This window comes from Tupaia chinensis, unplaced genomic scaffold, assembly GCF_000334495.1.
Source record: "Tupaia chinensis unplaced genomic scaffold, TupChi_1.0 Scaffold000007_1, whole genome shotgun sequence".
Classification (NCBI taxonomy): Eukaryota; Metazoa; Chordata; class Mammalia; order Scandentia; family Tupaiidae; genus Tupaia; species Tupaia belangeri.
The window spans coordinates 2,440,606-2,456,302 of NW_006159436.1; the positions used below are offsets into that span (position 1 = coordinate 2,440,606).

Sequence of the window (15,697 nt, forward strand, 5' to 3'; positions counted from 1 at the left end):
AGCACACACACCCTATAGCAAAAATCTCTTAAAAAGTCTCAATTTGGGATTGTCTGATTTGAGTGTGCTCCTAAAAAGTATTTTTCAGGATACCAGTTGTCTCAAGTGTCAGAGTTATTTGGAGTTGTTAGAAATGTAAATCCTAACAGTTTTAAAATTATTTTCAGGTCATCTCTGAATAAAGCAAAAAATTACTAGTCAGAATTTTAAGCATATATGAGGTCTTGCCATTGTCCTATTCTTTGTATATAGTCATTGAATCCACTTATTTGTGTGCTTCAGTTCTTGAAGGGCATCTTACATAGTCTGGTCACTGTCTTTTATCTGTTTTAACAACCTCTGAAATGAGCCTAGTGTCTGAGAGAAAAGTCATTCACCCCCAATGCCTGTGACATCGTGCATGGTGTTTTTTTTTTTAAGAGATTTTTGCTATAGGGCTTCTGTGCTCACCAAAGAGAAGAGACAGAAAGTGACAAAGCAGTCTCTTCTCCATTTTTCTCTTGGGATTTTGAGCATGTATGCACACATGCCTGGCATGAGTTATAAACCACCAGGTCTGGTACTTAAATAGCGGTTGACCACGTGTGAGTTTAACACCTCAATCACTGTGCCACCTTCTGGCCCTGACATCATGCAAGGTTTTAAAGTGAGAAGGTAGGCAAGGCAAATGCTGTCAGCTCTTTGAAGAAATTTTTCAGTTGAAGAAACGTCATCAAAACAGATTATGAAATACTGGGTTGTTAGGGAAGTCCTGACATGTTTTTCTAGGCAAAAATGTGTCATGACTTTTCCTGATAACCCAATAGTTTAAGGCCCTACTGAAATTAAAAGAAAAAGGTATTAGCTCCAGCTTTATTGGAGAACTTTAAAGAGACACTATTGGTAAGGTGGTCATTTAATTAATAGTAATTATTTGCCATATAATATGTAATAGTTCTAAGACTGATTTCAGGTTTTATGTGTGTGTCAAAGGATAGAAGACAGCTGGATAGTGGAAGTCATGCACAGCATTTAGACCTGCAATGGGAGCGCTCTGGGGCAGCTAGAGCTGTTGGACGTTGTGGAGGGTCTGCCATCATTTACACGGCACGAGAGGGCTGTGACTGTATCCAAAGCTTAAGAAGTACATCTTCTGTTATATCGCCTAGTTTATAAGGCATTTCACTCTTGGACGATTCCAGAGTTTGTAGGTGCTGCAGCTTTGCTTCTGACACATTGATGGCCATACATAAGGTCTCTGTTGCCGTCCTGTCCCCGACAAGGAATGCAGTTCCCAGTTAGTGTTGCCATGGGAGTAAGTTTCATGACATGGTTTCCAGAACCTTATGTGAACTAGGACCTGTCCGGCTGGCTTCTCAAAATGTCTAGTACTAGAATATTACGTGTGGTCTTTTTCCTTTTTAGTTTTAGATGCTGAAGATCAGAAGAGAGAAACCATAAATTTACTTGGTCATCAGGAAAAGCAGAACCACACACTCTGAAATGAACTGGAATTACACACTTCACATCAGGACTGCGCAGAGGTCACTGCAAAATATTCAAGAGGGACAGAACACTCAAAACTGAAATGTACTCAGTAAAATGTACATCTGGAAGTGACTGGTGTCATAGTGTGTGCTTTATATAGGAAAATGGGATTTTTAGACAGGGTTTTGGGAGTACTTTTGAAGTGTCTATAATGTCAGAATCTGTCAGTTTTTTGGCTAATAGGTAGTATTTCATGAGAAGATCAACACCAAAAATAGAACACCAAGGTCTTCAAGGATGATGACCACGGCGCTTTATTCTGGAAGAATTCATGTGAAGCAGCCTGTAGGCAGAGTACACGTGGTGGGAAAGAGGCTCGGGAGAGCTCCTTGGTCAGGCGCTCTCTGAGGCCCTCCCTTCTCCACGCTGCGTCGAGTGCTGGTACAGGCCCTACTGCTGTTCTCAGGGCACACTGAGCGACGGACTGGCTTACCCTCTCAGGCACTCGTCCTCGTCTGACCGGCAGTGGCCCACAACACTGACTGTTAACACAAACAGCATTGGCAACAGTTTTAAACAAGTAAACACAAAGCTGTTTTGTGTGGAAATTTCAAGACTGCTTGTATGGTAACCCTGTCATTCCAATGTGAACACATGTACAAAATGCGACTATGTAACTTGAACATTTGTGGTCTGTGCTCACTTTGCTTCATCTGTGTGGGCAAAGTGAAATCTTCTCTAATAGCTATACATTACCAAGGAAACTAAGGAAAGCAACCAGCCAGGCTTTTGACAAAACAGCTGACTGCACAGTGTAGCAGAGCACAGTGAGGGAGAAGTGGCCCGTACTGTATTACTAGAGTAAGAAAATAAGAAAATACAGTTCGTTGCGTACTGTATTACTAGAGTAAGAAAATACGAAAATACAGTTCGTTGATACTGAAGGGTATATACAGTGTTACAAATTGGGAATATTTAGAAATGCAATAGTTTTTGTCAGTTAACACATTTAGCTTGCGGTGAATGACTCAAAACTGATTTATAAATCAAAGGTTGATGTTAAGTTAAACATCTTTGAGATTCTAATTCACAAGGATAATAATGGCATTAGGGTTGATTTGAACTCGTTCTTAATATTTATGGTAAATAGGCTCTTGCCACTTGAGAATGACTGGCAGGGTCATACTAATGACTGACTTAGTGAAGCTCTCTAATGCGTAAGTGGGAGGACCCATAGGCTTTGAGGCATGGGGGCCTCAGAGATCACGTGGAAACCTGCTTGTTTTCAGAGGAGGAAACGTGACCCAGAAGTTGGGAACGTGTAGCTGAGGAGGAGCGGTGTGTGGATGCATGGGGTGCCCTGGCTCAGTGTGCCCTTGTAGTCACTGAAGGCAGGACCTGTCTGCATTCATGTTAGTGTGTCCAAGTTGAATGTTCTTTAAGTATGATACTTGTTTAGCAGTCACGCGGTTTCTTTTCCATGCAGAAAAGACAACGAAGGAGGGTATAAAAATAGCTTTATAAGATTATCTTTTTCCAATCTCCCTTTGTGTCCCAGTCTTAGGGTTAATAGAAATTCTTTCTGAATTTCTCAATAAAGCCTCTATTCATCTCATGTTTAATCACTGCACAGAACTGCTGAGAAATAAAATGCTGTTCAACGTTTAAAAAATTTTGATTTAGGGCATGTTTGCTTGCCAGAGCGAATGAGAAAGAATGAATACAACAGTCCCCAGAGGTGATGTCTATGCTTCAGTATCCTCTTGGGATTTTGGATGCACATGCGTGGCTCTGCTGAGTTTGAGACTCAAACTGCAATTGGCCATGTGAGATCCAGCTGCCTTCACCACCATGCCACTGACTGGCTGTTAACTTAATAAAACCATTTGCACAGTTTTCATTGATTTTAGCTTATTTTCATCTTTTAGATCCCTAAAGAAGCAGTTAGAGTAATAGCTGTCACTGGAATCCCATGTAGTTGACCACGGTTTGAGTCCTGGACCCGGTGGCTTAAATTCACGCAGGGTGCCTGTGCGTGCGTGCCCAAGATTTCGAGAGGAGAATCGAGAAGGGATTGTGGCGTGGCCATCCCCCCAGGGGTGATTTCTCGCTTTCTGTCTGTGTGTCTCTGGCGAAGGCACACGCCCTATAGCAAAAACCTCAAAAAAAAAAAAAAAAAGAAAAAAAAAAGTGGTTGGCCTTATGCCTTTATGGAATAAGATGAGTTGGCATAAAACTTAACCATGAGGGACCAGCAATTGGCATAATGGCTATGTCACTGAACTCCCATGCAGTCGACCATGGTTCGAGTACCCAGTGGCTTAAACTCATGCCAGGCGCATGTGCGTGCGTGCCCAAGATCCCAAGAGAATGGAGAAGGGATTGTGGTGTGGCCATCCCCTCTGGGAGGGTGATTTCTTACTTTCTGTCTCTGGGTCTCTGTCTTCCTGGTGAGCGCACGCACCCTATAGCAAAAACCTCTCCAGAAAAAAAAAGTAACCATGATGCCTTCCTCCTCGGGATGTACTCATAGCCTGAAGGCAGGCTCAGGTGTGCTGGGCTTTTTCCAGGCTTCCTACCTGAGATCTCCACAGATCCCATACAGAAGTGGCGACGGCCTGTGTTGGACAGCATAACACAAAACATCTGTATAACAACATGGAGTAGACAGCAGACCCCTGGCCTTGGTCTTTTGGTTTGATCCAAAGTTGTATCAGCAGTTGGGCCTTTTTTTTTTTTTTCTTGCTATACGGCGCGTGCCCTCACCAGAAAGACAAAGCGAGAAATCGCCCCCCAGGGGGGATGGCCATGCCGCAATCCCTTTTCTTCCATTCTCCTCTTGGGATCTTGGACATGCACGCACACACGCCCGGTGTGAGTTTTAAGCCACCGGGTCCGGGACGCGAACCGTGGTTGACTACATGGGAGTCCAGCCACATAGCCATTACGCTAACTGCTGGTAGCAGCTAGGCCTTCTTAAAAATAAATTGCAGTTAGCGTAAAGATTTAATTTACACATTCCTCTGTACTCTCAAATGGTGTATGCACAGGAGTGATGTGATTATTTTTTTTCCTTGTAAAATAGTACTGGAGATTTCCTTAGGCAGCTGAATTAGCCGTAACAAGTAACCTAATTCCTGCATATACTTAATGTATTTTTGTGTAGTGGAATTTTCAAAGTAAAGTCGGTATGGTGCGTGATAAAAATGAAACTGCCAACTAACACAACTGTTTTGCTATACTTCGTAATTGATTATCCATCCATAGCTGAACTGGAATGGTAGAATTGTCAATTCAGGGTTGTTTAAGGTACAGGGGCTTGGTATCTACTTGGTACCTGCTCTGTATCTGGCCTAAAAGATGATTAGTCATAAGTAGTTTACAGGACACTGAATAACTGCTAGTACTAGTCTTTGAAAGGAATTTTTTAAAAATACATAAATTTAATGAGATTCCATTAACTGTTGGCCATATTTTCTTCATGAGGTTATTAACTTAGATTTTGTTCATCGGTATCTGAAACTTGGGGAAATAGCTTGTATACTTAGATACATATATGTTGTGTGCGCTCTCTCAGTTCAGAGGGCAACATCTGAGTATACTAAACCACTGCTCCTTAAAAACTGGTTGACAAAATTCAAGAACCAGCAGATGGCATAATGATGACGTCACTGGACTCCCACTTAGCCAACCGCGGTTGATTCATGCTGAGTGCGTGCCTAAAATCTCCAGAGGAGAATGGAGAAGGGATTACGATGTGGCCATCACCTTGGAGGGTGATTTCTCACTTTCTCTCTGTCTGTGTCTTTTGGGTGAGCACATGCACCCTATAACAAAAATATCTCTCTCAAAAAAAAAACCTGATTGATTGACAAAATTCTGGTAATGTATACATTAAAAGATTACTTCAAGTAAAAGTCTCCCCATGTACTTTAAGAAAAACAAAGCTTCTGTCCTGCTGACATATCTGTAAAATACATCTCCGGCAAATTTAAGTGACTTGAAATATTTATATATAAACTTCAGATAGTTAACTTTTTAAAATATACCAGACCTTTAACCATTTCAGACACTTTTTAAAAAAAAAAAAAATCTTACTAAGTACAATTTTACCTTTAAAATTAGAATAAAAACCCTGCACTGAATGGCACATCTTATACTGTTTTATATCTTTATAACTTAAGTTTTACCTCTTAGAATCTTTTAAAATGAATTTATCAAAGACACCTTTTAAAAATGATCAGTAATAGGACCAGCAGATGATGCAATGGCTATGTTGCTGGACTCCCATGCAGTCGACCGCGGTCTGAGTCCCTGACCTGGTGTGATAAACTCACACCGGGCACATGTGCATGCGTGCCCAAGATCCCGAGAAGAGAATGGAGGAGAAGGGATTGCGGTGTGGCCATCTTCCCTGGTGTGTGATTTCTCGCTTTCTGTCTCTCTTTGTCTTTCTGGTGAGCGCACGCGCCCTGTAGCAAAAACCTCTCCAAAAAAAAAAAAAAGTAAAAATGGGAATTAGGTAAAACTCTTTTTTCTAAAGAGATACGCCAGAACCTTTGTGGAAGAGTTCCTCATAAGCTTTTTCTGATTAGAAATCTCTTTAGGGAAAAAAAAAAAAAAAGGCAGCAGCAGCTACTTAAAGGAAAATACATTAATAAATCATCTGTTTTTTTTTTTTTTTTTTTTTTTAGGTAATAATAAGCTAACAGTAGGAACACTCTGCTTTTAGAAAACCCATACCAAAAAATAACCTACATGTTCTTGAATTAGCCAACCACTGCTCAGAAAACTTTCACCTGCACTGGCTGACCAGTCAGACATAGTGGTTAGAAAAGGCCAGAGCACCCTCTTTATTGAAAATGCCACCACCACTATCTTTGAGAAGATGTATTTTTCGTACTTCGTATCTTGGCCACAGGGAAGAATACTTTCTCAGCTAACTTGCCTCAGGTTTTCGTGGTGTTTTGCCAAATGTCGATGCTCTGCTTTTCTCTGTTGCTTTTTGTTTCTTCTTTTGCCTATTTCTTACCATTTCTCTGCCTTTTTGGGGGTCTGTTTAGGTGTTTAAAAAACAAGCCAGAGGGAACCAGCAGTTAGTGTAATGGCTATGTCGCTGGACTCCCATGTAGTAGACCATGGTTTGCGTCCCAGACCTGGTGGCTTAAAACTCATGCCGGGAGCGTGTGCGTGCATGCCCAAGATCTCGAGAGGAGAATGGAGGAGAAGGGATTGCGGCGTGACCATCCCCCCTGGGGGTGATTTCTCGCTTTCTGTCTCTCTGTCTCTGTCTGTCTGGCGAGCGCACGCGTCCTATAGCGAAAATCTCTCCAAAAAAAAAAAAAAAAAAAAGCCAGAAACAGTACTAGTACTGTTTTCTTTCTAAACAAAGACCTAACATATAATCTATCTCTTTACGGTTTCTACGGTAAAGGCAACTTTTTAAATAAAGACTTCTAGGTTCTGACATTTCAGGATACCTAATAGTTGATCCAGGATGACGTACGTGTCACCACTCCTGGGAGAGAGCCACACTGCTATTTCATTAACTGAGAAGAGAGGAGTCAGGAACTTTCTCTCCTTAAGATCTCTGAAATGGCAGGAAGTTTCAGTCAGGTCAGCTGCTTAAACTTATTTACAGAAAGAACTTATAATACCTGTTTTCAAGAAAGGTGTCAGATCAGAGTTGAAACTTGGGCCCCCCATAACACCAAGACCAAAGGCTACATAGTCTTGGGACAAGCTACAGAAGCCAATGAAGTCACCCTACAGCTCATTCTGCTTTAGCACTGCCTCCTGCAGAGGAGAAAAGGAAAGCTACCAAGAGAATTGGCCAGCTGCCAGGGCAAACACCAGGGCAGACAGGAAAGAGAAAGAGCAGCAAAGGCAGGCTGGGGCCTTTGGCACTTGCAGAGTCAGAGCTACATCCCCATTTGGCAATGTTTCATAGGCTAAACTGATTATGAAGTAAATGAAAAGGAACATACCACATTTACATCTAGAAGCAAAATTTAACATTTCTACCTTCTGAATAATGTCACCAGCAAATATAATTGTGTGATCTTTTAAAGGTGTCTAAAGTAACGGTTAAGTTGGGATGTGTTTTTAGCATATCTGTATTCTCTTTTTTTTAAGTTTGCTGAAGGGGTGTGTACTTGCGGGGTAGGAGGGTATGTTCTTCCCAAGGGGATGACCACAGCATTTTGTCTTCCTCCATTTTTCTCTTGGGAATTGGGATGCACATACATGTGCCTGGCATATTTCTCAAGCCGCCACCAGGTCCAGGACTTGAACTGCACAGCCAACCATACGGGATCCAGTCACCTTAACCACCATTCCACCTCTGGCCCAACATCTATATTCTTATTGATATACAATTTATGGTATCGTAACATAAAAATCAGTCCTGATGTAATTTAATCTCCCATTATATTTTAGAGGTTCTCCCCTCAAAATCCCTTTTAAGTGGATTCCACCAACATCACCTATGTGTTTAAGTCTCTTGATGTGAAAATTCTTTTGAATAATGTGTTTTTGAACCACTCAAATGTTAAAGAGCAAACACCTTCTGTTGTTCACATGTATCAACAAAGTGCTATTTTTCATCTCCAGTAGTGCATTTTTTTGTCAAATTTATTAACCTTTACAAACACTATTTTCACTCAATCATCCATAAAAAATGATTTATGATTAAATCTGTAATAAAACCATATAACGTTCATCAATGCATTCAATAAGACCAGTTTCATCCATGGAACATAAGAAACCACTTTAAAACAGCAGTTTTCATTCATATCATATAAGGCTGTCAAACTAAAAGTAAACCTTATAATGGGCTGTTATCCAAGAAATCCATTTCACTTCACGTTATGTGGTAAGACTGATGGAAGTATCCTTTAAGAGTGGAATCTGAAAGTAGATTCTACCACTTTATGGATCACCTTTTCAGTTTCTTTCAAACAAGTTTTACAACAGGAAAATATTTGTGAGCAGAGAAATCAAACTCGGGAGGAATCTATAAAGAAAATCATGAAGTCAATAAATGTATCTACAAATAGACAGTAAATACACACTTTTAATTTTAGAATTTTTGTTTTAGTTATCAGGCAGCACAAAAGAGATTTAAAAAATTAGTTCAATGACAAAGTTAAGCGAGGAACTGACTTGGAGGAAAAGAATGATTTAACTTTTTTCTTGGCTAATTAAGGTCATCAGAAACATGCTGACCAGGTGTTTCTATCTCCAGAGAACAGTTAACAAAACAAAACAAAAAAAAACTTAAATTGCAAAAAAGGAGTTCAGTTAGATCAGGGGTTAGCAGATTTTCAGTTCCAGAGTCAACGATAATAATTAAACAATGAAATGAGAGTCGTTAACAAAGTAGGGCAGGAGAGAAGGAAGACAGATAATGGAAGTAAACAAAGAGAATTACAGAAATGGCAAATGCCACCACTGTGCCTCAACATCTGGCCTCTTGCACCTGCCCAACTTCTGAGTTGAAATGCGATCTAATAACACTGATGATCAAGAACCTCATCAAGGAAAGCTGACAGACACCCATGTTCTGAGCCACTGAAAGAAGTCTTAAATTACTGTCACTTTCCCAAAGGCAGATAATGTTTAAATACTTCATATTTACCCCATAAGTTTGTTTATACACATTTTCTTTTATATCCAAAGTTATTCAGTAACTTACAAAGTGAGGGCAGACTTAGAAATTTTAAGTCATAAAATACATGTCTCAAGGCCAAATGGCAAGCTCTAGTTAAATTTTTTGCTCCTGAACCTCTTAGGATGACTTTTGTTCATTGGTTTAACTTTCTTATAAAAAATTTACCCATCTTTTTTTAATACATAATTTTATAATAATTTAAGAACACTTATTTTTCCCAAAAATGTACTCACCTTAGATTCCTTTTTGTGTCCTCCTGCCAATAATTTCATAACCACAAAGTTGGGTTTAGCAACCTTTAAAATTCTACTGACCTATAACATGAAAAACATTAAACAATCAAAACACAAATTTTCCTCATATTATAGATACTAATAGGGAATTTGTTATTGTATTAAAGACAGTTTAAAATTAAAAACAATTATATCTTATTTAAGGACACAGAATTCCCTTTTAGTCAACTCTGAATCCTTGAAAGGACTCTGGTATCTTGCTTTTTTAACAACAGAACAAGAGGCTGAAAGTCTTACAAAGATACCATAGTACAGTTAGGCTGCTTTTCAAATTCCAACACTGCCATTTACTAGCTGTGAAAACTCTAGCAAGTTCTCTAACTTTTCTGCTCCTCAGGTTCTTCATCTGAAAAAAGAGAGAACTTTACCTGTCCAACAGAGTTGCTGTTAGAATTAAATTAGTTAATACATATTAGGAATTCTATTTGAACCATGCCTGGTAGCAACAAGTATGCTTTCAGCATTACATGCTGGTATTTCTTTTTTTTTTTTTTTGGGGGGGGGGGGGGTTTCTCTGGGGACTGGCGCCCGGGGGGGGGGCGTTTACTATAGGGCATGTGCACTCGCCAGAAAGACAGAGAGACAAAGCGAAAAATCACCCCCAGGGGGGTGGCCACGCCGCAATCCCTTCTCCTCCATTCTCCTCTCAGGATCTTGGCCATGCATGCACATGTGCTCGGCGTGAGTTTAAGCCACCGGGTCCGGGAATCGAACCGTGGTCGACTACATGGGAGTTCAGCAACACAGCCATTATGCTATTGGTCCCACCTGCTGTTATTTCTGATAACCATTTGTCAGGAAGCCTTCCTTTGAACACAACATGAGCAACATCAACTGGAATCCTGTTATCTCTGTGAGATAAGAGTAAACTGAATTTGAAGGAAATCTCACTGCAGACTTCTTACTGACCTTTCTCTGGAAGCATTTGTTACCACAATTCAGAACCTGCTCCTCCTCAACTCCAGACCAGACGTCCACCAGCCTAATGTTTCAAACTGAGTTCCAGCTCTGCCTGGCCACTGGTCCTGCTACACTGGCAGTCCTGCCCTCACAAATCAAGCCATCTAGTTGCTTAGGTGGAATACCTTGAAGTCACCCTTGACTTCTTTCTCTCGTCCCACATCCAATCCATTGACAACATAGAGAATGCAACCCCTTCTGCTTACCCAGACATCACCACCGTATTTCACCTGGGTACCACTCTGGCAGACTCCCTGACTTAATTGCCTGATTCCACCCTTGGGCCCACTACAGTCCATCTTTAGCACAGTGCCAGAGTAATCCCTCTGAAACACAATCTAGGTCTAGTCAGTCCTCTCTGCTCCAAGCACTCTAACAGCTCACCCTCTTGTTCACCCCACTGTAGCCACAACTTTCTGTTGGCTGGTCTTCCTGTGTACTCTTGCCTCAGCACCTTTATGTATGTGGAGCCCTTTGCCTAGAAGGCCGCATCCCTGGTTATGCATCCCAAGAAAAACACTTTTTCTCTGTACCTGTGACCACCTAGTACATTTCCCTCCTGGGAACACAAGAAGCACTTGATAAATCTTTGTTGAAAACTGAAGTTTCCACTAAATGAAATATGTTCTCTATAATAGGTACCTCCCCTCACTTATTTTCTTTTATGAGATGGTATATGTGATTTTAGGAAAAGATCCCCTTTTCTATTCCTCTCAGTCACTCAGTTCCCTTCCAAAAAGCAAATACCATTATGAATTCTTTTTTTTTTTTTAATTTATCTTTCTATATTGGTATTAGCAACTTTAATAGTGCAGAACATTGTAATTTTTTCTTTTGGAAAGGTTTTTTTGCTATAGGGCGTGTGCGCTCGCCAGCCAGCCAGAGAGAGACATAGAGACAGAAAGCGAGAAATTACCCCCTGGGGGGATGGTCACACTGCAATCCCTTCTCCTCCATTCTCCTCTCGGGATCTTGGGCATGCACGCACACGCGCCCAGCATGAGATTTAAGCCACTGGGTCCAGGACGCGAACCACGCTTGACTACGTGGGAATCCAGCGACATAGCCATTACGCTAACTCCTGGTTCCCACCATTATGAATTCTTATATATCTTTCCAGAGACATTTTATACTCACATAAGAAAGTATTTGCACACAGTCTTCCTTGCCCCCATTGTGATTGAAGTGGCAATATAAAATACACAATTTTGCACCTTGCTTTTTAAATTTCTGACGTCCAAAAAATGGTCCATTATAGTACATAAAGGTCTCTAGTTCTTTTTAAGGATGCATCATATTGCATTGTATGGGTATATCATAATTTACTTTTCAGTCCACTGTTGACAGATAAGTTTCTTTTTTGTCTGTTTTTGTTTTGCTATTAGAACTTGCTGCAGTGAATACTTACGCATTCATCACTTCCTTTACTTCCTGTATGTGCACCTGTATTTTTAAGATAAATCCCAAGAATTGCTGGATCTAATAAGCATTTGTGATTTTTGACAGATACTGATAAGTTATCCCTTCATGGGAGTTATACCAAGATATACTCAAATCGGTGTATATATGCTAACAAATAACTCTTATTTACAGAAAAATTACATTTTAATAAAATTAGGGATGCAGAAAATTATTAAAATACCAAAAGCCAAATTTATTTTGATATCACAAAATAAAGTCTTCAAAGGCAATAGCCTTTATTTTAAATGGTCAAGTGGAATAAGGTTCCTGTGCTAACTGGCCAGATGATTTTACACACTGAATACTAATTCATGAGCTAAGGATCAGTCTGAATCTTATTTCTATTCTTTCTACTTACTTTATAGTTCTTCATCTTAATTTGTATAGATTCTATTGGATTGTCAGAAAAGTCACGATGTATTTTTGCACAGAAAACCAGAAATACGTCAGGTCATTTCTGACAACTCAATATATTTATACAAATAAGGTATTGGCATCATATCTTCCTTAAAATTATTTTAAATCTGATGAGTTTAGGTTGTAAAACTACTTGAAATCCTTGGTAAAAACATGACATATTCTGTTTATTAGTACTATAAAATTCACATTCATAATGAACCTCCATTGAGTAATTAGGCAAATATTTCTTGCCATCCCTTTGCCCTAGAATTTCTGTGAATTGGATCTCACCTCCTGGTCCGGGTTTGGGATATTTTCCAGTATCATTTTTGCTTGCTGAAAGTGCTTACTAGCTGCCACATATAGTTCTGGTGATTGAGGAGGAGGGCTGTATTTATTGAGGTCGGACATTTCCTAAAAACAAGGGAAAATATTATTCAAAACATGTTTAATATTAAAAAAACTAAAAAAGTTATTAAATAATTGTACATTATCCATTCATATACAGACACTGAAGCAACTCAGCATCTCTCCCTTATGTAATAATATTCAATTCTCAATCCTTGAATACTAGCTAATATTAGTCTCATGATTTAAATGGCTGTTAATGTAATGAGTACATCCAACAAAGCCAGATAATATTCATAATACTTGTTATTACCTTCTTTTCCCCATCGGGGAGAGAGAGGAAGGAAGGGCACAAGTCCCGGACAGGGTCTTCCCATGTCCAGACTCTACTCATCTCTCAACCAGCCAGGATCACAAGCATGTCCATGGGTATACCCGGCATGTTCAGGCCGATTGAGAGACTGAACCTGGGGCCTTGCCATGTGGCTCTAGCAATATGCAGTGACACCCCACCACCTGCAGCTGGATCTAAGATTGCTACTTTTATAAGCTTGCTCGACTGGCCCAATAATTTTAACTGTTTTAACAAGATGGCTAGGAACACAGCCTCTTCTCTAAGGTCTAAGACTGAAGACTTCATGTTGATTTCACAAACTGGTTCACCTTGAACTGTAGGTAGTGTACTGGCGGTGGGGTCATCACACTGTTGAAGGGAGCAAACCTGTGCTCATACCGAACCTGTTCACTATCAAGCTCGAATTTGGGTTTGCGCACTTTGCCATCCATGTCAAATGCTACCATGGTCTAAAGGAAATGGAATGAAAAAAAAAAAGCTAAAATCAGTATGAAAAAGTGAACTATCTTCATTAATACAGAACAGTTAACAAGAGACAGTCATTCATACATACATACATACATACACACACACACAGACACACGAATTCATAGCTCAAAAATCAAGAGAAAAACTGGCTACTTGGTATTCATTCTTATTTTATGAGCCATGTTTAGTTTTTTTAATATAGTTTCTTCCATGAGCAAGAAATAGACAGAGACAAGGAGGGATAGAGATAGCAATCCTAACAGGGTCTTGATGCCACAGTTCACTCTTGGCCTCAAGCAGCCCTGGATCATGGGTATGAACATGCCTGGCATAATCAGTGAGGTCTCCAGACGTGACCCCAGAACCTTCACACGTAGGTCAGTCTGGCCAAGTGCTGCATCTTATGGCTGAACCACCATCCAGTACCATACATGCCATGTTTTATACAAAAACAATTCAAGCTCCAGTGTTTGATATAATACTGTTTTTTCCCCAGTGAAATTATAGAACATGCATATTATTTGTCCCTGTTTCATGTTTTTATAGTAGCTTTGAAACCTTCAAGTAAACGTTTCTGAAGAAATGAGCAGCACACAATTTTCATAAGCACAGGTTCTGTTTTCTAAATGGAGGTTCATGTTCTGCCTTATTTATTTATGCTTTTTACATTTTTTTTTTTTTTTTGGTTTCTGCCATAGGGCATGTGTACTTGCTAGAGAGAGACAGAGAAAGACAGTGAGAAATCATCCCCCAGAGAGGATGGCCAGGCCACAATCCCTTCTCTTCCACTCTCTTCTCAGGATTTTGGGAATATATGTATGCATGCCTGATGTGATTTTCAAGCCTCCAAATCTGGGACTCAAACTGCAGTCAGCCATTTGGAAGTCTAGTGCCTTCACCACCATGCCACCTGCTGGCCCATGCCTTATGCATTTTAATGTAAATTGCCTCAAATCATTTCTTTATTTGCTAAGTACAGCTTAAAAGCTGGTACTTACTTCCTCCTAAAGATACCTGCTTTTGCTTAAGCCACTCATTGTGGGGCCCACGCTCTCTGATATACTTCTAAAAAACCTAAACCCCATTTCTCCCATGAAACCTTCCCTTTTCATTCATAAGAAATAATTTCTTTTTATTACCTGTGCTGCACATTTGTCAACTGGCCTGTCATTAACTAAGCACTTGAAATAAGGCCCATATCTGGTAAGGAATGGTATCCTATGATGTACTCAGTACAAAGCATTTGACACACAACAAAGGTTCAAAATAAAGAAAATTAGACAAAAAAGTAATCTTCAGGCAGATGTAAAGCAAAGGTAAAATTAGAACGCAGAAAGAATTGCAGAGAAGAGTTCGTTTTTCAATAAACTATATAACAGCAATTGAGTTAAGAGGCACAAAAAACTTTACTCTCAACAACTTACTTTAAACATTCCAGCACACATGTTCTGATATGCCTGGCTCATCGTGATCTCTCGGCTCAATGGGCGAACTGCAATTAGAAAGAAAATCTTCCATACTCTTTTTCTCTTCTTGCATTATTGCCAGAGAAAATCTAATTAAAAAAACTTCCAGCTTGTTTACTAAATTATACTTCAGTTTGTTCTTACAGGCTAAATTTTTATTTTACAGTTAATTTACAGACAATAAACAACTGAAAGGTTAAGCAATCATGTTTCCAAAATAGCTAATACCATAAAATTCTAGTATGAAGTAACTAACTTTTCTAAGTTCACTAGAGGCTTAACCTCTTCTACAAGAAACTCATGAATGACAGCCATTTAGCTACCTACTCAACTGCTAAGGAAACTAGAAGTGGTAGATTATGACTGTAGCAGCAGCTATAACCTTCCTTAACTGATCGGCAGCAGCCCCCAGGAAACACTTGTTTCCTCAAGGATCTTGGACGATGATGCCTCGCCTCCCAGTGCTCTGGAAGGTCTTTCTGTGCCCACCAGGAGAGCACAGCCCAGAGCTACTTCTGTCCTTCTCTGCCAGAAAATCTCCTGCTTTCTTGCTCTTTCCCCTTTCATGCACATTCTATGCTTCTTGATCTAAGATCATAGACCCTCTGATATATGGAAAAGCAAAGAAATAAAAGCAAGGAAAGGTACCAAAAGAACTTATATCGCTAATGTTAGGTCTCAGTCTCTACCTTGTAATTTCTATCTAATAAGATGAAGGATGAGAACTAAAACGGAATGACTAATTCACACATTACAATTCTGAGCAGCTCGCCATCAATTTATTTATAGAAACTAAAGTATACTCCAA

The 15,697-nt window shown here is 39.8% G+C and overlaps 2 protein-coding genes across 4 annotated transcripts in view; one reads left to right on the forward strand and one right to left on the reverse strand.

Annotated features, from left to right (window-relative positions):
• The window catches only part of GOLM1 (golgi membrane protein 1), a 44,121-nt gene extending 40,982 nt beyond the window's left edge, over nt 1-3,139 (forward strand). Inside the window, exon 9 of the mRNA XM_006139849.3 lies at nt 1,405-3,139. Within this exon, the coding sequence (XP_006139911.1) occupies nt 1,405-1,481 (77 nt within the window). The 3' untranslated portion in view covers nt 1,482-3,139. The remainder of the gene's footprint in view (nt 1-1,404) is intronic.
• A 3,756-nt stretch (nt 3,140-6,895) lies between these two features.
• NAA35 (N-alpha-acetyltransferase 35, NatC auxiliary subunit) overlaps nt 6,896-15,697 on the reverse strand; it is an 86,583-nt gene continuing 77,781 nt past the window's right edge. For all 3 annotated transcript variants that reach the window (XM_006139851.3, XM_006139850.3, XM_027776409.1), the window contains 5 exons: nt 14,848-14,915; nt 13,264-13,404; nt 12,544-12,666; nt 9,373-9,453; nt 6,896-8,482 (listed from right to left, as the gene is read on the reverse strand). In XM_006139851.3, coding sequence (XP_006139913.1) covers nt 8,423-8,482; nt 9,373-9,453; nt 12,544-12,666; nt 13,264-13,404; nt 14,848-14,915 — 473 coding nt within the window. In that variant the 3' untranslated portion in view covers nt 6,896-8,422. The remainder of the gene's footprint in view (nt 8,483-9,372; nt 9,454-12,543; nt 12,667-13,263; nt 13,405-14,847; nt 14,916-15,697) is intronic.